The sequence below is a fragment of the Oryzias melastigma genome, linkage group LG19 (assembly GCF_002922805.2).
Source record: "Oryzias melastigma strain HK-1 linkage group LG19, ASM292280v2, whole genome shotgun sequence".
NCBI lineage: Eukaryota > Metazoa > Chordata > Actinopteri > Beloniformes > Adrianichthyidae > Oryzias > Oryzias melastigma.
The window spans coordinates 2,515,299-2,538,682 of record NC_050530.1 but is presented as its reverse complement, the minus strand read 5'-3'; the positions used below and the strand labels follow the sequence as shown (position 1 = coordinate 2,538,682).

General features: G+C 38.2%; 3 protein-coding genes across 6 annotated transcripts in view; 1 reads left to right on the top strand and 2 right to left on the bottom strand.

Moving 5' to 3' along the window:
• The window catches only part of LOC112153857 (cytohesin-3), a 44,535-nt gene extending 42,458 nt beyond the window's left edge, over positions 1-2,077 (top strand). Inside the window, exon 13 of the mRNA XM_024284299.2 lies at positions 1,465-2,077. Within this exon, the coding sequence (XP_024140067.1) occupies positions 1,465-1,537 (73 nt within the window). The 3' untranslated portion in view covers positions 1,538-2,077. The remainder of the gene's footprint in view (positions 1-1,464) is intronic.
• A 457-nt stretch (positions 2,078-2,534) lies between these two features.
• On the bottom strand, positions 2,535-19,859 carry usp42 (ubiquitin specific peptidase 42). The gene is made up of 18 exons (XM_024284292.2): positions 19,574-19,859; positions 17,067-17,316; positions 14,875-15,081; positions 14,689-14,799; positions 14,457-14,556; positions 13,126-13,193; positions 12,982-13,052; positions 12,822-12,904; positions 12,633-12,744; positions 10,554-10,694; positions 10,313-10,413; positions 8,945-9,104; positions 8,228-8,866; positions 8,088-8,155; positions 5,635-6,618; positions 3,820-4,088; positions 3,699-3,748; positions 2,535-3,195 (listed from the first exon to the last, which is right to left on the bottom strand). Exons 2-17 carry the CDS (start codon positions 17,305-17,307, stop codon positions 3,711-3,713), a joined length of 3,393 nt encoding a protein of 1,130 aa, XP_024140060.1. The 5' UTR covers positions 17,308-17,316; positions 19,574-19,859; the 3' UTR covers positions 2,535-3,195; positions 3,699-3,710.
• A 128-nt stretch (positions 19,860-19,987) lies between these two features.
• eif2ak1 (eukaryotic translation initiation factor 2-alpha kinase 1) overlaps positions 19,988-23,384 on the bottom strand; it is a 14,024-nt gene continuing 10,627 nt past the window's right edge. For all 4 annotated transcript variants that reach the window (XM_024284295.2, XM_024284294.2, XM_024284296.2 and 1 more), the window contains exons 12-15: positions 20,849-20,963; positions 20,660-20,739; positions 20,346-20,579; positions 19,988-20,269 (exon numbers count right to left, since the gene is read on the bottom strand). In XM_024284295.2, coding sequence (XP_024140063.1) covers positions 20,144-20,269; positions 20,346-20,579; positions 20,660-20,739; positions 20,849-20,963 — 555 coding nt within the window. In that variant the 3' untranslated portion in view covers positions 19,988-20,143. The remainder of the gene's footprint in view (positions 20,270-20,345; positions 20,580-20,659; positions 20,740-20,848; positions 20,964-23,384) is intronic.

Below are 23,384 nucleotides of genomic sequence, written 5' to 3'. Positions count from 1 at the left end.
CTAGGGGCAGTAGACGGACATTTACTGCTCAGTTCAAAATGGCTGCCTCCGTGACACTTTTGGCGGGAAAAAGTTTAGCTAATTTTCACAATTTAACAGCGAGAATAGCTCGTTTATTGTTTTTCTTTTTTGTGATTACTTTCTTTTGAAAGAATAAAAGTTTGGTGATAGTTAATTCTATGTAATCCAGTTAAAAATGAGTGGATCACATTTGAGCCAGTAGGTAAAGATGATAAAATTATTAGTTTTATGTCTCTATTTTTGCTTCTTAAGCCAACATTATTTTTATTAGATTTCATAAAACCACTTAATGAAAAATAAATATGTTTTTTATGTTGATTGTTTGATGTAGTAGGTTTTTTTAAACAGTTGGACAATCGAGCCAACTGGTTCATGCTGGAGTTTAAAATCCCACTAAACTATGTATTTTTTTCGATTGTAATATTGTTCTCATTCAATGATTATGTCGTTTTTAGCCAAAATCTAAAAACTTGAGTCGTTTTTTTTAGACATATTTTCTATAGAGCAGCAGAAATGCTAACTGTTGGAAGTTTGCATATCTAATTTCCCAGCATTCCTCTGTTTACACTCTCTCCTGCTAGCTTAAAGCACCTCATAAGTCCAAGCTAACATTAGCCTAGCAAAATAAAATAAATGTCGAGCAACATTTGAACCAGATTCCAGCTCAGACGAGGAAAATGAAGACGTTCGTGGATCTATTTGTCTACAAGTGGATGATTTAGAATTGTAGCGGAAAAGGAAAACTTTGGCTCCGCCCACGGAAGTTGCTGCCAAGCTTTTTCAAACCGCGGGTTTTCATCTGTTCCTGATCCAACACATTCTGAATAAAGAAATACTCAAAAATGATATTTGTTTTATATATGTTCTCCATCATGAGAAAAAATTTATAAAAACACAATTTTCATTGGAGTTTAAAGGAACACTAAATTAATTATCTTTTATTTTTTTCATGTTTTTTTCTGAAACAAACGAAAGTAATTTAAATTTTTTCTTTTGGTTTTGTTTATTAATATGAATTGCAGGAGCAAACTAAGATTTTAGTACTGACTTTAAAGGAAAATCGTGTTTTTGGTGTTTTTTTAACCTATTGTGTGGCTTTTTCTGATGGACATATATAAAGAGAAATTAAGCTTAAAATTGTATTTCTGATCATTTTTGGATTCAATTTTTTATAAAATAATAAAAAAAAGAGATAATTGGTGACAGAAAATACTCCCTGCTCGGATTCATCACTTGTAGACAAATAGACAATGATAGTAAAGATAATGTAAAACATAAAATAGCTCAAAGGATGATCACTATAGCGCCCCCGGTGGTGAAACCATTTTAAAAAATATATATATTTGTGCAGACAGGAAGCGTTTCTGCTGACATCCTCATCCTCATGACCTCTATTTTGAAAGGATTTACCTTTAATCTGTTCCTTCCTGTCTTCCTCTCCAGGGCGAGCATCAGCAGGGATCCGTTCTACGACATGCTGGCCACCAGGAAGAGGAGGATAGCCAACAAGAAATGACGAGGATCTGTCGACGGCACTTCCTGTCGAGAGGATGGAGCAAACGAGAGGAGCGCCTCCGTTTCCGCCTCCCACGTGAATGTGGAGATATATTTTTTATTTTGTCCGACATGTGGGATTTGACAAAGTTGAGGAGCAGCTCCCTATTTGAGATGCCTGTGAGGAGAGCGCCCTCTACTGGACAAACCGGACTTTCAGATTAAAAGCCTCAAGCTCATCAGTCAGCTGGTCTGATTGAAGGACTTTATCTTTATATGCAAACATTCAGGAAAGACTTTTCAAGTTTTCTCTTATTGAAAATCCAGCTGTGTGATGAAGGTGTATTTATTTTCTTTCTCAAATACCCAGATTACAGTTAGCATGTGTAGTATGTGAAGTACAAACAGGAGGAGGAAATCTTTTTCATATTTGAGTAAAAGAGCGAATGAAACACCAGAAATCCTCAAAGTGCATCGATGTTTGGGCGCAAACTTCCCCTCGTCTTTTGGGGAATTTATTCCTCCGTTTTCTGTACAATCTGAATAAAAACATTAACAAGTTTTTGCATTTGAATTTTTCTCAATTTGCCAAATCTTTGGTTATGTGCCGTAGAAAAAACCTGAATCCAACGAAGATTCTTTTGTTTCGTTAATATAATTTAACTGCTGAAGAAATTCAAATATAATACCAAAAAAAACACTTTTTCTGCCCAACAAACACAAAAAACAAACATTTTTGACATAACAAATGTATTTTAAGGCTTTTACCTTTTACAATGTATAAATTCAGACATGCTAAACTAAAGGTATAACAGCAGTTTTCTCAGCTTTTCCTCAAAAAGTCGGAAAAGAAAGAAAAGAAAAAGAAAACTCAAAACATACCCAGAAAAAGGTGGTCGACGACTTCTTCTTCTTCTAAAAACCGAACACCGAATCCTGATACAGGATTGTTACTTACAAAAATAACTGATAATACAGTTCAAACAAATTAAATTCACAGTATTTTCATGATGCTAGAAGACTGTTTTGTCATTAAAAGCTAACACAGATGGTCCACAGTCAAAAAACAAAAAAAGAAAGCATCTTTTTTATCTAAAATAAGAGGATGCAGAGTGAAAAGGTTTAAAAATATAAGAGTGAGGATTCAGAGAAACAAAGATGGGAAGAAAAAAGCTGAGAGATGATCTCAAGTCTGTCCAGGGTTCACGTGGAGGTATCAGTCAGCAAAGCCTCGCCGGAGTTCCCTCTGTTCGCTCGGCTGCGCCCAGTGGCGCTTCGAAGACGAATGGGAAATATTGCAGCTCTGTGAATGCGTTGACATCCTTTTGCTTTGAGCGGCTCGCTCTCCTTAGTTTTGATTCAGCAGCTGGAAAACTGAAGTCCTGAGTTCCACCGAGCAGCAGCTGAAACCTTGAAGCTCCAGGCTTTCTTTGTTTGGGTTCCGACAGGTATATATTAATATTTTTCACAATAAATGTTTTAACTGATCAAAGTTTTTTTCTTTTCATTTTTAACCGTAGTTATGAGAAATACATCAAATAAATTCACATAAAAAGAAAAAAAAAATTTTTTTTTTTTTGAAAGTTGTGTTTAAAATTTTCTAGATATTCCCCGTGAAAAAGCACCACTTCAAAAAATGTCTATCATTCCTCTGCTGTTGTCAAAAGGGCGTCGATGGATCTGGAATTTTTAAAAAACAACAACAAAAAAGGGTTATTTACAATTAGAAAAGAGATTACAGTGAAGGAAACAAGTCTTTCAGCTATAAAAAAAAAATAATTTAACGCACGTGTGTCAAAGTCGAGGCTCGGGGGCCGGATCCGGCCCTCTGGGTAATTCCAGAGGGCCGGATGTTTTCCTGCGCTCATTTTTCCTATTCTTAATATTCCTGCCTTTTTATTATTCAAAATTATGTTAAAAAGTTACAGTTTTAAAAATTGGTATTCTGCTAACTTTTTGGACTATTTTGGCATTAACTAAGATTTTTTAGGGTATTTCTGAGCTTAGCTAATATTCAGCTGTTCTGTCTAATTTAGACTTTTTACATTTTTTAGCCTATTTTGGACTTTAGCTATATTATAGCTAAATGCTAGCTTTTTTGTTAATTTAGGCTTTTTTTAATTTAAATTAGGCAAAGACTTATTTCCTCTATGAGGAGTATTTTAAAGATGGCGGATGCTTACAGAGTCGGGAAGTCAGTGGGAGTAGAAGTCGTCTCTGCCGAATCCGTTTTCTGCAAAACAGGTTGAAGTCAAATCCACTGCAGAGCAGAACTCTACTGACAGCTGAGGAATCTTTCGATACCCGAGTGTCCGTTGAGGTGCCGGTAGGATGGAGCGTTTGAGGGGGGGCTGTGACACGGTGGCGGTGGATGGTCCCTGCTGGGGTCTGTGCGGCGCCGTTTCTCCGACAGGGGGCTGCCGTCGAGGTGCCGTTTTCGACTTTCCCTTTCGTCGCTGCTTCTGTCGTCGCGGCTCCGAGCCGCGTCCGAACTCCGCCGCTCGGGGTCGCTGTCACGGTGCCGCCGCCTCTTCCGCTTTTTCCTTCGGCTCTCGGAGTCCACGTCTGAGCTTCTGCGGGGAAAAAACACCCGGGTCACTGAAGTCCCGTTTTATGAATCGTCAGGAAAAAAAACTAAGTTAATGTTTGAATTTAGAAGGACTGTCATCATTAAGCACAACTATGTCGACTATTAAGAGGCTCCAGAATTCCTTAAAGGTTTAATAAACTATCGTCCAGTTTGTCTCTATTTTAGTTAGCATATACATTAAGCACTTCTAGTTGAAAGCTAATGATAGTGAAGAAGTCTGATTCACATCCAGTCTACGCATGATCCGATTAGTTGACTGAACGGAACTGACAATTAGGGAAACTAATCTGGAAAAATAATCTGCGATTATTCGATTATTCTGGAAAAATAATCTGCGATTATTCGATTATTCTGGAAAAATAATCTGCGATTATTCGATTATTCTGGAAAAATAATCTTCGAATATTCAACTAATCAGGAAAAATAATCTGCGTTTATTCAACTAGTCAGGAAAAATAATCTGCGATTAGTTCACTAATCGGGAAAATAATCTGCTACTAGTGGACTAATCGGGAAGATAATCTGTAAACAATTCGAATAATCGGGAAAAATAATCTGCAATTATTCAACTAATCTGAAAAATAATCTGCGATTAGTCTACTAATCGGAAAAATAATCTGCGATTAGTCTACTAGTCTGGAAAATAATCTGCAAATATTCGATTAATCTGGAAAAACAATCTGCGAATATTTGACTAATCGGGAACATATATCTGCGATTAGTCGACTAATCGGGAAAATAATTTGCGTTTATTAGACTCATCGGGAATATTAATCTGCGATTATTCGACTAATTAGGAAAACTAATCTGCGATTATTCAACAAATAGGGAAAAATAATCTGCGATTGTTCGACTAATCAGGAAAAATAATCTGTGATTATTCAACTAATCTGGACAAATAATCTGCGATTAGTCAACTAGTCTGGAAAATAATCTGCGATTATTAATCAGGAAAAATAATCTGCGATTATTCAACTAATCAGGAAAAATAATCTGTGATTATTCAACTAATCGGGACAAATAATCTGCGATTAGTCAACTAGTCAGGAAAATAATCTGCGATTATTAATCAGGAAAAATAATCTGCGATTATTCAACTAATCAGGAAAAATAATCTGCAATCATTCGACTAATCGGAAAAATAATCTGCGATTAGTCTACTAGTCTGGAAAATAATCTGCGATTATTAATCAGGAAAAATAATCTGCGATTATTCAACTAATCTGGAAAAATAATCTGTGATTATTCGACTAATCGGAAAAATAATCTGCGATTAGTCAACTATTAAAGTAATCCCATTATGATTTAGAGAGAAAACTCTTTTTGGGTAGATCAGATTCAGAAGTTCTGTGTCAGGAGGCGATTTGACGTTTATGTCATCTTAGGCCCCCGACTTTTAGCGTCCCTACAGGAACTAATCACATCTGAGACCCTGACAGGACCTAAAGTTACCTCACTAAGCCACTTAAAGCCGCTTTGTTGAGATCCGTCAAGCTCAAACATCTCAAACTGACTCCTGACTTGCTCACCCGCTCCGGTGGTGTCGGTCTTTATCTTTCGACTTCTTCTTCTTGCTTTTTTTGTGTTTCCGGTAGCGGTGAACCTCAGAGCAGTCTTCCCTCTTGTGACTGTGATCGTCCCTCTTTGGGGGGGGTTCCTGGCTGGGGGAGCCCTTGGACCTGTCGGGTTCCCGGAGCGCGTCGGGCGAAGAGCTTCTGTCTCGAGAGCGGCAGTGATCCCGCTCCCAGGTGCTCCTCTTGTCCTTCATGGCGCGGGGTTCTCGGCCGTACTGCTGCCACTTCCAGGGGCCCGGGGCCTCGTCGCGGTGGGGGTAGTGGTATCCCCTCCGATCGTAGTCCGTGTCGGATCGGTGGTAGTAGTGGCCGTGGTGGTAGGAGCGCCGCGAGGAGCGGTCGTACTCTCGGGGGTGAAAGAACTTCCGGTCCCAGTGGCGCTCGGGATCCCAGTCCTTGTAGCTCCGTTCGTGGGGAGGGAAGCGGTCCCTGTACGAGTGATGGTAGTCTCTGTAGTCTCGCCGGTACCGGTAATGATCCCCGTCGGTTTGGCGGCGTGGACTCCTGTCCCTGTAGTGTCTCCTGCGGTCTCTGCCGTAGTCAGAGTGCACTCGGTCTCTGTCGCGAGTCGACTGCCTGTCGTCGCCTCTGGAACTCGCTTTGGGATCTTTAGTTCCCGTTTCTCCTTCGGTCTCCGCCGCCGGACCGTTTGTTCTCTCGCCGCCGTCCTCATGGTTGCCGTGCTGCTGCGCGGCTGCAGACAACCCGCTGCTGCTCTGAGAGCAGACCTGCTGGGCGGACGACGAAGCCGGCTCTGCGTCTGCAGCGGAGGGGGGCTTGGTGGACGACGGCGGAGAGCTGACGGCGTTGTGGGGGGGCGGGGGTTCAGGCAGCGGAATAGCCCTTGCATCAGCGGCCTGGAAGCGCTGGCTTTCGTTAGCAGCAGGTTGGAGGTTCTGGAAAGAACCGGACTGGGAGGAAGGAACTTTTGCGTCTTTACTGGAAACAGAAGAATTGAAGGTATTAGCTCATCTTTTATTTAAAAAATAATAATTAAGGAACAACCTGCCCCACCCCCACCCTTGCTTGCTAAGTGGCTGCTACACGCCCCTCCCCCGCTACCTCTGCCTTCCACTCAATTCAATAAATAAAACACTTTTTTTCTAAATTACTGCTGTTCTGATGGTTTAAATCCATAACAACCATTTTATTTTTTGGTCGACTGGGGTTGATGAACAAGTTTATATCATTTTTAGAACAATCGGCAACAGTACATTTTTTTATTTCCTTGACAACAAACATTTTGTATAAACAATGCCCACATTCCAAATATGTTTGTTTTGAAAGTTATATCGTTTTGTTCAGCTTGAGACAACCATTACATTTTTTTACAATATTACGGTATAAACTGAGTGAGCAACGGGGGAATGCCAGTTTTGCGAGCTAGCCCCGCTAACGTCGTTCGGAATCAACAAACTTAATGTCCAACATTTTTTCTCAGTGATGCTCGAAGAGTGAGGTGACTAATCGACATCACTGAGACGGGGGTGTCCAACTCAAATCACACAGGGAGCCAGAGCCCAAAACACACAGTAGGTCGTGGGCCGAACAGGACAGAAATTGTTCAAAGTTTTTAAGAATAAATATGGACACAAACAGGAATATTATTCCAGAATAAATCGACCTAAATATTAAATACCTTTCAATATTTTGCTCTCCATAAAATATATATTCTGTCAAAATTGTGGTGTTACAAGATAACACCGGGCTGTTTATATTAATAATGTAAAATGACTTTCAGAAGGTACTAAAGGTGTTTATTTTTTAATTTGAGATAGTAGCCTCATCCCGAGGTCGAAGGTCATTGAAGACATTGGTTGTGGTCGTAGACTAGGATCGTGTCCGAATTCTGAATTTTCGATTCCAAAACTGAATGTAAAAAGAAATTTCCCAGAAGTCTCTGCAAACCAGTGCGCATCGATGCTCGCAACATTTGGGAATATAGACCACAATGCATTGTGTTTGAACAATTTTTGCAAAAAAAATGTATTTAGATGTAATGTTTTTATTAAACCATTAAGGTTTTCATCTTCAGAACAAAGTGGATTCATAAAAAGTTGTCATAAAATGCTTGTATTTATTAGGTATTTATTTTCATTAAAAAATAAATATATATATATGTATGTGGTGAACATGATGTCCGATTTGCTTTTTTTTTTTTTAGTAGTGAGGGTCATACGTAGGTCTTTCAGACATCCCATAATAACTTTCTTTGTGTCCGTAACACCTGTGTTTTGGGGGAGGGGTGTTCATTTTAAATAAACTTCATCTTCACCAGAGAAGAGTATAAATGAACTTTGCAGTAAAAACAAAGAATTGTAAAAACTATCTGGTCCTAATGTGGGACAGATTATCTGTATATTAATTCACACATAAAAGTCTGATGAGTGTCAGACTTTCCGTCTTACTTTGGTTGAGCGTGGCCTCCATCGACTCCGTTAACAGCAGCCGTCACAGAGGATGAACTTCCCGACACCTGAGGATCACAGAGCGGACAGGTTAACGGGATCTCCGGATCAAACTGATCCCAGCAGAAGAGAAGAATCACCTTCTCCGGAGCCTTGTGTCCGTTCACTTTGTGGTGTCCGTAACCGTTCTGGTTGGACGTTCCGCAGGTTGGTCCGTTGAGTTCACCGTCGCTGTGGCGAGCGCCGGCGTCCCCGTTGGTGGTGTTCGGAGAGGTGGCGCCGATACCTTCTGTGGCGCCGCTTCCTTTGCTTCTCGGTAAGCAGCCGTTGTCCAGAGACGCGGCGTTCTCCGGGTCGGATTCTTCCGAAGACTCCTGGCTGTAGGGCACCAAGAGGGACGCTCCATTCCCTTCGCCGGGCTGATCTCCGTTACTGCACGCGGCGCCGTTTACGTGGTTGAGTTGACGCGGGACAAATCGAATGTCTGAGGTAGAGTGTGAGGAAGATAAAGAACCGGAGGAGCTTGCGGGGTACGACTGACTGTAAGACGACGACGGCCGGTTCTGTTTGCCCTGTCCGATGAAAAATGAAAGTCTCTGTCGTTTGTCCTGGTCTGGAATCATCGTGGGTCGGCTGACTGAGTGCGAGACAGAAGAGGAAGAGGAGGAGGAGGAGGAAGGCAACACGTGGGCGGGCTTTCCTAGCACGCTGCTGCTGGTGCCTTTGGAGCTGCCGGGGAAGTCCTTATGAGCTCCGTTCCCGTTAACGTGGACGGCGCTCTGCAAAAAACGAGTAAACTCACTGAGAATGTCCGCCATTCACCGCTGAAGCGGCGCAGTGGAAACATTTGCTGTTACCTTGGCGGCGTGCGGCGGGAGCTGGGGACCGATGAAGCCCATGTTGTGGTGGATGGCGTTGCTGCGCGGCGTCACGACTGGACGCGGAGACGACTGACCGGAGATGCTCGGGCTGCGGCTCGAGCCGCTGTAGTCAGCAACTTTTTTCATGTCTGAGGTTCTGGTGATGCAGAAAACATCGATCTTCAGTTAAACTTCAAAACAGAACAGACTAGAACAGAGAACAAACACGCTGCAGAGGCGACTTCACTGTTTTAACACCCAATCTGATGAAAATCATAGTTTTAATATGGTCTTGTGGCACTTGGGTGATAAATTGTCCGGAGCACCTGATTGGATGAGAACTTATTTTCAGCCCGGGTTTGTTTGTGAGAGTTTTTTTTAGTTGTTGGAGCATTTAATTTGTTTTTAATTTACCTTTATCTTAAATCCTTTTACAAGTTCCTAGACAAGCATGTAATACAAAATGGGGGCTCGTCCGGGATAATACACGCATACATCTGTATATATATATAAAACGATTATGCCATTTTTAGCTAAAAGCAGCAAAAATTGGGGGCTCGTCTGGGATAACTCACACACATATATTACACATATATATATATATATATATATATATGAGAGACGATTAATACATATGTGTGTGTGTTATCCTGGATGAACCACCAATTTGTATTACAAAACAGTATAATCATCGTGGTAATGAACCACTGACGCTCAGCGGAAACTATATCTTAGAAAACGACACAATATTAGCTAAAACGGTATAATCGTCCTTTAAAAACCACTGGGAACATTTTAAGAATAGATCAGAAGATAATCGGAGTGGGTCATAAACCTCCTAAAGGTTCAGTTTGTTTATGCTGCGCTTTGTTCCATTGTTTATTTCTTTTTGCAAAAAACAGTTGAAGAAAACAGTAAGTTAGCTTTGTTTGCTAGAATTTAAAAGACTTGATTAACGAAGTTAACAGTAAAAGAAAACGGTAAAGAAAAAATGGACGTCAAAATAGTAAAAATATTGGTCCACAAAGATAAAAACAGCCCAAGATCTCTTTTTCTCCTGGAGAACAAGTGCAGGTGAGCAAGAACTTAGTAAACTTTCACCCTGGTGTGACTAAATAATAAATTAAAAGGGTGAAACATGCAGAAAATATGAAATAAACAAGGAAATGTTAAAGAAAAACCAACATTTTTGTTTCCAACAGTGTTAGAAACAGCATTTATACATTCATTTTCTACTTTCTGATGTTCTACTGGATCATAAAAAGTGACAAAATGTCAAAGAATTAAATGGATTTGATTTTGATTTGACAGCTAAAAACAAAAAAGCCAAAGAGTTGCCTAAAGCGCTGCGTTCGGTCGACTCACTTGATGTAGAAGAGAACATAAGCCTGCTGGTTGAGGACAGAGCGGATGTCGCTCACGGACACGGAGGAGTCGTTCATCTGATACCACTGACCGCTGCTGGCCTGGAAGAAACCACGACATGTAGGAGAAGCTTTTACTCTTCAAGGGTTTTAAAACTTCTCAATAGTGATTCATGCACATAAAATATATACTAGTAAATCCTTTGAAGCTGTAGTGTTTCTCAGTATTTGTGCAGCTTTACCTTAATATAGCAGAAGTAGTGTCCAGCGTGACAGCTGAACCCAGAGTGAACCAGAACGGCGTATAATCCGTAGTTCTGCGGCTCTCCTTGAGACTGGGACATGAAAGGCCGCAGGTCCAGACTCTCTGGATACTTCACGTCCTGGAAAACACAAAACGCTCTTTAACTTCTGTGTAACTTCAGTGAAATGAAACGTGTTAACGAGAGTTTATCCATAACCAGACGAGAATCTCCTCTGAAAACAGCAGCAGCTGCTTCTCTCTGATATCTTTACCTTTGAGATCAGAAACTCTTCAAAACACGTTTTTATTTTTTGACAGCTGATATTTGTGAGCTCCTTTAATGAAAACTGTGGACTCCAAACCAAACAGGAAATTGTTGTGATTTCATGGCAACAGTGGAAACCCTGCAGCTCATGAGCTCCGTTTTCCAAAGCAACCTAACATTAGCGGCGCGGTGAAAATGGCGAGGATTATCAGAGCGGTCCAGACAAACGGTTCTGATCCAGATTCCAGCTCAGATGAGGAAAACAAAGACGTTCATGGATCTGTTTGCATCAGTGGATGCATCAGAGCTGAGAGCTTCAGAGGATTTTCTGTCACAAAAACGATCTTTTGTAAACTGCATTTTTTTTCATCTGCATCAGATTCACAACAAATTGAATAAAGAAATAAATTCAAGCTTAATTTTCTGAGAAAAATACCACAAGAACACATTAATAACATTAAAAAACACTATTTAATTGGAGTGGATCTTTAATTAAAAAATGATAATTAAAAAAAGGAAAACAAATATTTAAAAAAAATTTCAATTCCATATAAGAAATTAATAAAAAAAAAAGACAGAAATGTAATTAAAAAAATGAAAAATACACCTGAAACATTTTGGGCAGCAAAAATAATTTCCAGAAATTAGAATAAAATGTAGAAACAAAATAAGAAACCAGGTATGTAGGTTTACAGGACGTCACTGATTGGATGGTGACGTTTGTTTACCTTTTGAACAGGAAATGATTTGACTTGATGAGATCTTCTAACAGACGACGTTTCTTTAAGCTTCTGATCACACCTACTAAAAAAGTTCAGCTACTCTTCAATCAACTCGTCACCAAAGTTCAGGTAAAACATCCTTCAGGTTTCTCTCTTCATCAAAACTCAAACGACATCATCCAATCAGTGACGTCCCATCAGACTCACTGTTTCCAGGTTCTCTTTTTGTTTCATCATTTTAACATTTTATTTTAAATTCCCAAGTACTTTTTAAAACGTTTTGTTTTCTGGAATTTTGTTTAATTTCTAAAATTGTTTTTATTTATTTAGCTTTTTTCATCTTTAATCTTCGACAGCCATAAATATACGACTTTTTTCTCGTAATTTAAAAGTTATGACTTTCTTTTCGGAAATTGACAACAGTTTTCCTGTAAATTTACGACATTTAAAGTCATGAATTTACAAATTTAAAACACGTAAATTTCCGAGAAACAAAAGTCTTAAATTTAGCTGAATAAAATCGTAAATTAACTAAATTATTCTCATAATTTAACAGCTATGACCTTTTTCATGTAAATTTTTTCTTGTAGTTTTATTAGTTTAGTTTTTAGTATTTTAAGGTAATAAATGTAAAACTTTAAAACGCGTAAATTTATATAATTTATACATAAGTCATAAATTTGACCCTGAGACTTTAAAAATGGTAAATATAGGATTTTATTTTTGTTATTTGACAGTTATGAGTTTATTCTTGTAGATTTATGACTTTAAAGTCTTAAATAAAAAATAGTTTTTGTGTTTGTAAACAGGCCCATATCCTCCGATTTGTACTTCAGGGCCACCGTACTAAGAGAACATGAGCGTGAACAAAACCGAAAACATCTGACATTTAAATTTGTCTCATGACAGTTTGAGTTCTCACCAAACCAGTTCAGTTACATTCCATGAAGATCCAGTTCAGTCCTAACAATCGTGGATGTTGCTAATCCAGTCGGACGGAAACAGTTTAAACCCAAAGATGCTGAACTCGCCTCAGAACATCCATCGATCCCTCTCCTCTCCCCCGAAAACAGACAGAAATTCCCGCTACCTTTGTGATTTTTCCTCCGGTGAAGTTGGCGAAGCGTTTGAGCGAGAGGGTCAGCACGTTCGGGCTGCGGTGGATCGTGAATCTCTTTGAGGCAGTGACCATTTTCTTGCACCTGCGAAGAGCAAATGTCTATAAATAAAAAAAGACGTGAAATCTGTCTGCGATGTTTTAGTTTCCTCCGGTTCTTACTTTGTACATTTGTAGGCGTTTTCGCCGTCCAGCTGCTCCGGCTTGACGAACTGCTCCAGAGCTTTGGACACGCTGGGCGCCATCTGAGTGAAACACATTCAAGCTTCTTCACTGTTCTTTAAGAGCTTAAATATCCATGCATGAAGGAGATAACAGCTACCTTGATTTCTAAAGTGATGTCCAGAAAAGGGTCGAATGTGTCCGAGACGGCTTTGCAGCTTAAACATTTGACTGAAAACAGAAAATATGAGGCAGAGTGAAGCTGCTGGATAATCAACAGTGAGATAAAAAGGTTCATATTCACCTCGAGATCGAAGGTAGCCGCCAAATACTTGATGGATGAAGGTGGTTGCCTGCGTCTGCCTGTCCAATCTGACAAAAACACAACGTTTCAGAGGAAAATCAACTCATTTTAAAATAGAAAAACATTCAATAAGAAAAGTAGAAACAAAAACAAACATATTTGTGAATTTTTGTTTCACAGAAGTCAGAGAGGAAACAAAAGAAGAACTTCAAAATAAAAGAAAGCTGCATTTAACAGACAAAAAGCAGTTCAAATATGGATTTATTGAGACAGTTGTTCCCACAGACCATAATAATAATGCAGAATATTCGAGGGGCCTCTGGTCACATGCAAGATGGCGCCAGAAACAAACTGGAGCCGCAAGTGGAAATTTATCAACTTTAAGAAACCCTTTAAAAAATGATATTTGAAAAACTTTTCAGAACGATCGGCTTTTAAATGAGAGTAAACTGTTTTAGTGTGCAAGATCAGCTTTAAACAGAGAATGTTTGTCGATTGATTTCTTTCAAGGCGATATTAACAAGTGTTCAAATTCATAGAACTGTTTTTTCACTGTGAGTCAGCTGATCAGAGCCGGCGAAATAATGATGTTTTTTTCTGTGACAGAGAGCGTCACAAAAGAGAGAAAAAAGAAAAAAACATGGGAAAAAAGAGAAAAGAAAAATTGAAAAAAGAGAGAAAAAAAGGTTCTAAAAACAGGAAAAATTAGAGAAAAATTGTTTAAAAAAATGGGCAAAAAAGAAAGAAAAAACTGAAAAAGAGAAAAAATGGAAAAAGGAGAAAAAAAGGAAAATGGAAAAGAAGAGAAAAAAAAGGAGGAAAAAATGGTTGAAAAAAGGGACAAAAAGAAAGAAAAAAACTGGGAAAAAAGAGAACAAAACAGAAAAAAAGAGAAAAAAACAGGAAAAAAGGTCAAAAAAAAAGAGGAGAAAAAAGGTTGAAAGCTTAAAATGTGGTTTTCCGAACGAGGACTTCTGGCTAATGATTTCGGGCGCAAAAGATGTTTTATTTTTTGCATCCGGCTCCGGCAGGGGGCGGGACTTCCAGCTATTAATTCTTGAGCGGCATATTTTTTCTCTGTAGCCAGATTCTCTTAGAATATTCAACAACTGACCCTTGTTGGACTTTAAAAGTCTTTTTAAAGTTTTTAGCTGACCTCTATGGTTTGGGGAAAATTTATGTCACATTTTCATGATTCAAACACAAAATCTAGTCAACAAGTTAAAACCAACAGAGAATTTTACCCACAAAATTTAAGGAAAACTGGAACCATAAAGTCATTTGGACTGCACACTCAATCTGGTAAAAACGTTTAAGCTGAACTGACTCACTTGGTTCCAGGTAAGCAGGACTTTTGCATAGCGTCCACCGTGTACCGCAGGAACTCGTGTGCATCCTCCTGGCTTCCGTAGCGGAAGTGCTTTGCAATTCCTTTACAAGACAAAGCAAAAATAAAATAACATTTCATCCAAGTGTTGAGCTCTTCTAACAGTGAAAACTAAACATTTTACTCCATAAAAACAGCAGAATTTCCTTCAAGCCTCAGTTTTCAGTCATTCTTACGTTTGAGCTCGTTGAGGACACCGATGGGTTTGATGACGTTGCCTGAGTTGGCAAAAACCTGAATGATGTGGTTCTGCATGGTGCACATCATACAGAAGCCCGGCTCTTGACCTGCAGCAGAAGAAAGCGTCTCAGAAGGATGGAGGGAACACGAATGTGTTATTGGTTTATTTAGAGGTCACTGACATGACTTGGAGTGCTCCCGCGACAGCATGTGGTTGGCTAATGGAGGCGTGTATGTGAGACACTGCAGGGCCGAGTTGAGGAAGCAGGTGTTCCCCATGTTCTGGAGACCGGCGCCGATGCGGTGAACCTGGTTCCACTTCAGGCTGAGCCGCTCTGGAGGGAACAGGATCTTTTGGGGGAGCTCGATTCCATCACTGCTGCTAACAACTGGACAAAAAACACAAGACAACAGCAGGAATTAAGTTAAAGTACACAAGTAGTGGATTTACATCCCTGTGATCATTTATAGTGTTTTATCCAATAAAAACTCTTGAAACACAGACTTAGCTGTTTTGTTTTTTATGCAAAATTGTATCTTTATGGACTTTATATCCAAACAGCAACAAAAACAAAAACTCAACAGATGAATTAAACACCAACATTAAAATATTTACACGTTTATATTTCATCCTAACTGGTGCCGTTACGAACAAAAACTAATAAAAATGTCAGTTTTAGGTTCTTAATCTTCATCAAAAACCGATTGTGAAAAAGCTATGATGTGAACGACGGTAACCAAAAATAAAAAAGTGACATTAGGAGAATATTACAGGAGGGCTTCAGTTCTCGTTGAAGAAGTCATCAATATCCCTACAGCTGTCCACTTCCAGTCATTTCTCCCTCCATGAAACTCCAGATCTTCTTCAACTCTGAAGGTGTTTCCGTCTGAAGAAGCCCGTTTTTCAGAATTTTCCATGTTCTCATCCTGACCTAACAGACTGTTTTTCTTCCTGTTTGTTGTTTTGTGTTGAAAGGAGACGTTTCATTAGGAGAAGGGGGCGTTTGAAACACTGTTTTCAGTCTCTTTTGCTGTTCTTTCTGTGCACAGAAACATGAGGTACGGTGACCAATGAGCTTCTGGGAATATGAATAGAAGGAGCAGAATAAAGTGGTGGTCCTGTGAATGTGTGTCTCTGAGTTCTTTATTTAACATATGAAACTCCACACTACCGACACTGAACCTCAGAAAGTCAGCCTCACTGATAATAATTGTATTTTGGTTCAGAACTTTGGTTCAGAAAAGGTTCAGAACTTCTTTGTTTTTGACACCGATCTGGCAATTAAAGCTTCACAAGATGCTCCATGACCGTGCTCAAGCATAGCTCTCATAAACAGAACTTTGGTTCTTTACCTATTAATGTATTACCTTTTTTTTTTAAAATATATTTATGATTTTTTCTTGTAAATTTAAGACTTTTTCTCGTGAATTTTTGACTTAATTTTTTGTAAATTTAAAATGTTTTATTTCTTTCTTTATTTCTTGTGAGTGTATTGCCTTTCTTGTAAATTTGTCTTTTTTCTTGTAAATTTACAACACTTTCTTGTAAATTTTCGACTTTATTTCTCGTAAATTTACGACTTCTTTCTCCTAATTTATCATTTTTTTTCCTGTAATTTATTAACTTTTTCCTTGTAAATTCACAATATTTTTTCTTATAAATTTATGACTTTTTTCTAGTAAATTTACATTTTTTCTCATGTATTTTCGACTTAAATTCTTGTAAATTAACAACTTATTCTAGTAAATTTACACCTTTTTTTCGCAATTTTTTTACTTTTTTTCCACTTAAATTTATGACATTTTTCTTTGTAAATTTATGAATCTTTCTTGTGAATTATGACTGGTTTTCTTGTGAATGAATTACATTTTTCTTTTAGTTTATTACATTTTCTCATGAATTTAAGACTTTTTTTCGTGAATTTTCGACTTCATTTCTTGTAAATTCACGACTTTTTTTTTTTTACTTTACCATTTTTTTTCTCTGTAACTTACGGCTTTTTTCTTGTAAATGTACAACTTTTCTCGTAAATATATGGCAATTTTTGGTAAATGTATGATTTTTTTTTCCTTGTAAATGTGTGACTTTTTTCAAAGATTTATGACTTTTTTCCCTAATTTTTTACTTTTTTTCTTATAAATGTATGACTTTTTTCTCTGAAATGTACAACTTTAAAGACATAATTCTTTTTTTTGTAAACTGGCCCTAATACTCCGTTGTAGCGGTTTTATTTTAAAAGAGACTAAACTTTTTATTCTGAAATGAAAACATATCCTGGGAAAATTTTGTTTAGAAGAAGAAGTCGTCAAAACCAGAAATAAACCTTTTGATATAAAAACGTACCGGTGAGTAAAGGCGGCGCTGTTTTCCTACCTTGGTCCTTGGGTCGATCCACCGAGGACGGCGTGCTGTTGTAGACAGCGGCACCAGGAGTTGGACCCAGACAGCCTCCGGGAGACTTGAGTCTCGGGGAGTCGCAGGGCATGGTGGGCCCCACCGCCCAGCTGCTGGAGCAACTGCCCTCCATCCCGATGTCTCCACTGGTGAAGGTGGACCGGTTAAATCCGACTGACTCGTGGTCAGACTTCTCAGAAGATCTGTCAACTATGGTCATTGTTCATAGCTGTTTACAGACAGAAAAAGAGAGGCACAACTTCATAAATCACTGTCATCATCCACTACAATAATGGAGGAATTTATCTGAATCAATTGTAAGTTTTTGGTGTCACAGGTCAGAATAATCTTCAGTAGTTGTCAACATTCCAGTAGAAATCTATGACTGAAAACATTCTGTTCCTTATTTATCTGTATGTGCAGAACGTTCATTAAGTTTCAGACTCAGGCAAATTTTTTTGTTTATCCAGTTGGAGAAAAACACGAGTAAAGAATCTGAAATCAGGTTTATGTTCTTAAAATTTCACCTCATTAAGCCTCTTTACACTCACACTTTATATCTGTATGTTATCTGAATAATGGAGTTATCAGACTATTAAAGGAACATGCAAAAAGCAGAATCTAGAATGGTGGTCTGCAGTCTGAGGCTCCAGATAAGCCCGGTTAAAGAAAAGTACAGCATATATTAAAAAGCAACGTATTTTTGAACAACAAATCGCATCAGTTGAAGCATCACTCTTGACTACATTACCCATAATCCGCCAACAATCCATCAGGCGGTCAACCTTGTAGATTTTGAAACATTTGGACAGATTTTTTAAGCACGTGTACCACAGTAAATCAATTTAAGGTCAGTGTGCAAAACCAAAATTCATACATAAAGCACATCTTTTTTAAATTACAGAAATATAAGTGCATCTTATGGTCCCTTAATTTGCTCTGATTTGATGTTAGTTATTGTTATAGCTATTAAATAATGTGTTTTTTCACTCACTGCTGCATTGAAATGTGGCACAGGGTGTCTTTTATTTTGAAAGGAAGTCTGTCAAAACTTGTACTTCATTTTTTTTAAACAAAAAAGAAATTATCTCTTTATGTTTCTGCTTTATTCATGACAAAAAATATACAAAAATTAATTTATATTGATCATAATATTAGTATTAACATAAATACAAATTATTGTCTAGTTTTTCTAAAGGATGAAAGAAAATTTTGTGAAAAATCAACCCGAATGGCTCTCCGAGTATGATAATAGCAGACAGAATTTAAATTAAATAAATCACCAAGAATTCTTCTCAAAAATTACATTTCTTTCTTAATGTATGCCTATTTTGTAAGTAATATTTAGCTCTTTTAAAGCATAAAGTATTCTTAAAGATGAAAGAAAATGGTGGAAAACAAAAGATCGAGAGCGGATGTATGAAACTAAACCGTATTCTTCATGGATTATTAATGAAGGACAGCAGAAACGTGAGGCTTATTTTGCAGGCCTAAAAGCTCCGGGACATAATCTGTTGAAAAATAATTTTAAAACTTCTTAGTTTTATAATCAAAAAATAGATTTCATAATTATGTAAAACAGAGTTTTCAGTTTTTAGGTTGTTTTGAAGTGATATTAACATCTAAATAAATATTTAATTTAAAAAACGTGATAGAAGTTGGTTTGTTTACTAATGTTATTTCCCTTTCATAATAAAAACTTTCCAACTTTTATTTTGACAGGGAGGAAATAAAAGCTATAAGATAGGGGGCAGATGTGCCATCTTTTATGGGTTTTTATGCTAAATTAATACGTGTTAAGATTTATTTGAGTTGCTATAACCTAATATTACATATTTAACATAAAGTTAAAGCAACTCCAAACGAGGAAGTGGGTTGAATTTTGACTGTAGACTTCCCGAGCGGGCTACTTCCATGTCGGAAGCGCGTTCAGGAGAGCAGCTGTTCCCTCCCACCTGCTCCGACAGACTGACTTAACTAGCTAACAGACGGCGCTAGGCCTTTAACACGCAGCACCTTTAAACGCAGGAAGCGAGCGGTGATCCTTCGTTACTATGGGTTACCCAAAGCAGATGGCACAAATACATTTACTGTCCACCAGCGGGAAGCTTCGCTTTGAAGGTTTTTAAATTCCGCGTGAAGAACATTTAGCTAGCAACGTTGTTGCTAAGGCTAATTAGCCGACGCTATTCACTTCACAAATCGTATAACTTCGGTGCTTTTCGAAATAAAAATTACACATTGGTGCATTAAACTTTAAATATTTTTATTTTTTAGAAACATTAAAGCCCATATGTGTTTAGGTGAGTGAGAAAGGAGGGGCACAACACCGGCGGCTGAGAGAGCTCAATGCGCCGCTTTCTCCGACATGACATCCAGAGCCGGTGTAAGGCTACTACAGCTCCCCGCGGCGCCCCACACGCCCGCGGACGTTCCTGCCGCGCCCTTACGGTGACGTTTGACCGCGAAGGTAACTCCCCACTCACCTGAAATCTTTTACAAACTCGTTAATGGCAGTTTTAAATCCATTCCGTATTTCCAGCGGGTGTCCGGCGGTGAACAATGACGTAGCTGGCTGCCTGACGGGTACATCCGGGTACCTACCATGAAACGAGCCTTCTGATTGGCTGATTTTACCCCTCCGTGAGAAACGTGTTGAGAAGATCCGTTGCTTGTACTGAACGTTTAAGCTGAAATTTAGTGTCCGTTATCATTTTTAAATAGTTAATAGCTTTATCCTTAAGGCAGTGAAACATTTAAGGCATTTAGCATGAAATTTGCATCCTAAAAACACCTATAGGCTGCATTTATCCACATTTTCAGACATAAAATCTCCAATTTAACTGCTGAAAAGTCAATTAAAAAAATTAAATATGAAATTTAGCTTCACTTCCACCAGATGTATCCAAAACTGGTTTTATTGAACAGCTGAAAAGAAATAATAAAACTTCGGCATCCACAAGACTTAAATACATCCACACGTGCATCCAGCAGAATCAAGTAGGTCGGTGGCTGATCCAGTTAAATTTCGACAGTTTTTGACATCCGTAAAAGGCTCAGGTCTCGTCCAGCTCTGAGAACGTAACGGTGACTCGAGAGCTCTGAAGCCGGCTGATCTGCAGCCTCAGCTGCAGGATCTCCTCTTCCTGCTCCTCCACTCTCCTCTGCAAACCGTTAATTACCTGCAGGAAGAAAAACATTGAAATTTCAGCTTAAAGTAGATATTTGAATGAATCATACGTTGATAAAGACGTTTACCGCGTCTTTGCTGCAGAAGAGTTCACTCTGAAGGAGCTGGCTGGCCGTCAGACGGACGTCGGGTTCTTTACTCGTCAGATTGGTGATGTATTTAGTCAGGACCGGCCACCTCTGACAGAAAGAGTCGGGAACCTTCCCGTCCCTCAGGTCTTCCAGAGTCCGGACTCGCTCCATCTCTGTTCCAAAAGGCTGGAAGAGCTCCAGAGCGATAACTCCAATACTGTACATATCTGACTGCAGGGGCAAATACAGAAAACATGAAAAAAAACAACAAAAAAACCAAACAAATCAGGAGTTGTCAAACGGTGAGTTACTTTTGAATCATAATGAGATCCTTTCAGCTGCTCTGGTGAAGCGTACACAAATGTTCCCACGCCTGAAGTGTGAATGGAATCTGCAAAAGACAGGACATCTCACTTCAAAGCAAATATCGCCCCCTAGTGGTGGTTTTCAGACGTGTCATGTGTTGGGATTTGAGGGGTCAGGAGAGGCGAGGAGGTTACCGCCGCCGGAAGAGTTCGATCTCTTATAGCCGTCCACGAGAATGTCTCTACAGGCCAAACCAAAGTCCCCAATCCGAACGTGGCAGTCTGGACCTTGTAGGAAAATGTTCCTCGGCTTTAAGAAGAAGAAAAACGAAACAGATTAAGTCAGTAATCAAAATGTGGCGTAAAATCTTTGGACTTAAAACATCATTATTTGTTTTAAATAAATACAAAATGACGAAATGAGCTTTTTTACAGTTCAACATTGCACTTTTATTCATAAGTTCTCCAAAAACCAACAACGATGAGACACAAAAAGTGCTGCCCCAAATACTGAGGCTGTTCGTCAGAGTTCCTCAAGCTCAGGTGGCAAGAACAGACTCAAAAAAGTAAACAACGGTGGAGGAATAGCAGCTGTTACATCCCACGATTGTCCCTCTTTTCCAAAAACTTGCGATAAAAACTCAGAACAGCTTTTGAAACTTTCTTTAGAAGAAACCCAAAGCCTGCTGAGTGTCTGGTAATGCTCGGGGAAGGCAGAAACACATAAATAAATAAAGGAGTTATTTAAACACTGAAAGACACTTTATTCTTTTTTTATTTAAGGGTAAAAGCTGAATAAATTTATACCAATGAGAATATTATGTGTAAAATCATTAAACCTCTAATTGCCAATAATATTTCATAACCAGAATGGAAAATAATAACATTTCTGATAAACATCTGTAAAATGAGTCTAATTAATAAAGAGACATTCTTATTTTTACAAATAAATTCCAATTTAAAGACATTTTCTGAACTATCTTTGCTTTGTTGCATAAAAATTATGTTTTTAAATGTCATTGTGGCATTTTTCTGATGATGAAGGAAAATTTAAGCTCAAAATTGCATTTCTGGCAGTTTTATTTTATTTAAATTGTTGTGAAATAGGATTAAATGTTTTGAATAAAACAGGCAGAAATATAACGGGTGGCCCACAAACTCCCTTCTCTAAACAAGGAGGGGAAGGGGGGCGGAGATGCACCACGCCAACGGTCCCGCCCACAACTCAGTGAGAAGTTTCTCATGAACTCCTTTCTTCAAAACGACACAGGTTTTATTTTTTAAATTTTGGCAACAAAAAACAATAACTGGGAATGATGTGAAAGTAGATAAAATATGATCGTGGTGGGACTTAAAACTGTTCTGAAGGGACAGTGGTTTAACTCCAGATCAAACAAAATAATCCAGTTTAAATTTAGGATTTCAGACGTATAATTTAACTTTTTTTAACTGTAGAGGTCAAATTTGTCTGCTGCTTTTCATTATTTTTTTTATTTTTTTTTTATAATTATTGTTTTAGTGTGTATTTTTTTTGTCATTTTGTTTTTCGGCTGCAGTAATTGATGCTACCGAAAACAAACAAACAAAAAACAAATTGTCAAATTAATTTAGAAAACTCAGAAGAAACTTGTTTCTTAGTTTCTACAGGGTTGTTAAAGTGTTTCTTATGTTTTTTATAAATTACAACAGGTAAAATCTAGGAAGTAATCATCTTCATTTTTGTAATTCTTATAGATGTTTTTAGGCTTTAAAACCTCAAACTGCACACTTTATAAACTCATTCTTTACAGGAAGAGATTGACAACTGTCTCCAGCCAATCAGGACGCAGATCACCCCACACTGTAATACAGTGAAACTCTGTCAAAAAACTGAGAAATAGTGAGGGACAACCATATTTAAAAAAAGATTAATTTTAAATTAAATTAAAAAAAATGTTTTTTTGTAAAACAGCACACATATCTGCTGCAAAGGGAGTTAAAAATCAATAAATGTAGTAAAATAAATAAACAATGAGTTTGTGTTCCAGGAAATGAATTCTTTTAATCCTTTAACACTCAAGCTTATGCAATTCATCAGCTGATTCTGTTGTGGAGAAAAGCGGCTTTGTGCTTTTATGCAACGCATTGCACATCTTTGAAAAGTTGCTTTTCTCCGATTCAGCCGATTGACATTGATCAACCAACATTAAAGGGTTAATGAAGGGTATAAATTCCAAGGATTCTGCCAAATAAACTGCTTTAGAATCTAAGATAATTTTAGGAGACAACCTTTATAAATCCTATATTCTGCTTTCTCATTAAGAAATAAACATCTTGATAAAAAAAAAAAAGTTACAAAGCTGTGCCGATCAGTAGTGCTGCCACAAGCAGTCGAATAATCACTGATTATTTTACGTAACTAAAAACTAAATATATAGCATTACCTGTGATAATAATAGTGTGAATGCTGTAAGATGAATTTGGCCGCTGAAGATGCTAGTGCTGATAGCTGAAGATGCTGAAATTGAAGCTAAGAGCTGAAAACGCTGAATCTAATAGCTTAAAATGCTAATAGCTGAAAACGCTGAAGCTAAAGGCTGAAAACACTGAAGCTAATAGCTGAAAACACTGAAGCTAATAGGGGAAAACACTGAAGCTAATAGCGGAAAACGCTGAAGCTAATAGCTGAAAACACTGAAGCTAATAGGGGAAAACGCTGAAGCTAATAGCTGAAAACACTGAAGCTAATAGG

Coding starts and splice junctions, on each gene's coding strand:
- usp42 (XM_024284292.2), bottom strand. CDS start 17,307: ATGACCATAGTTGACAGATCTTCTGAGAAGTCTGACCACGAGTCAGTC. Junction 14,557..14,688: donor TGTCCTCAACGAGCTCAAAC/GTAAGAATGACT, acceptor TGTCTTGTAAAG/GAATTGCAAAGCACTTCCGC. Junction 12,905..12,981: donor ACATCACTTTAGAAATCAAG/GTAGCTGTTATC, acceptor TGTTTCACTCAG/ATGGCGCCCAGCGTGTCCAA.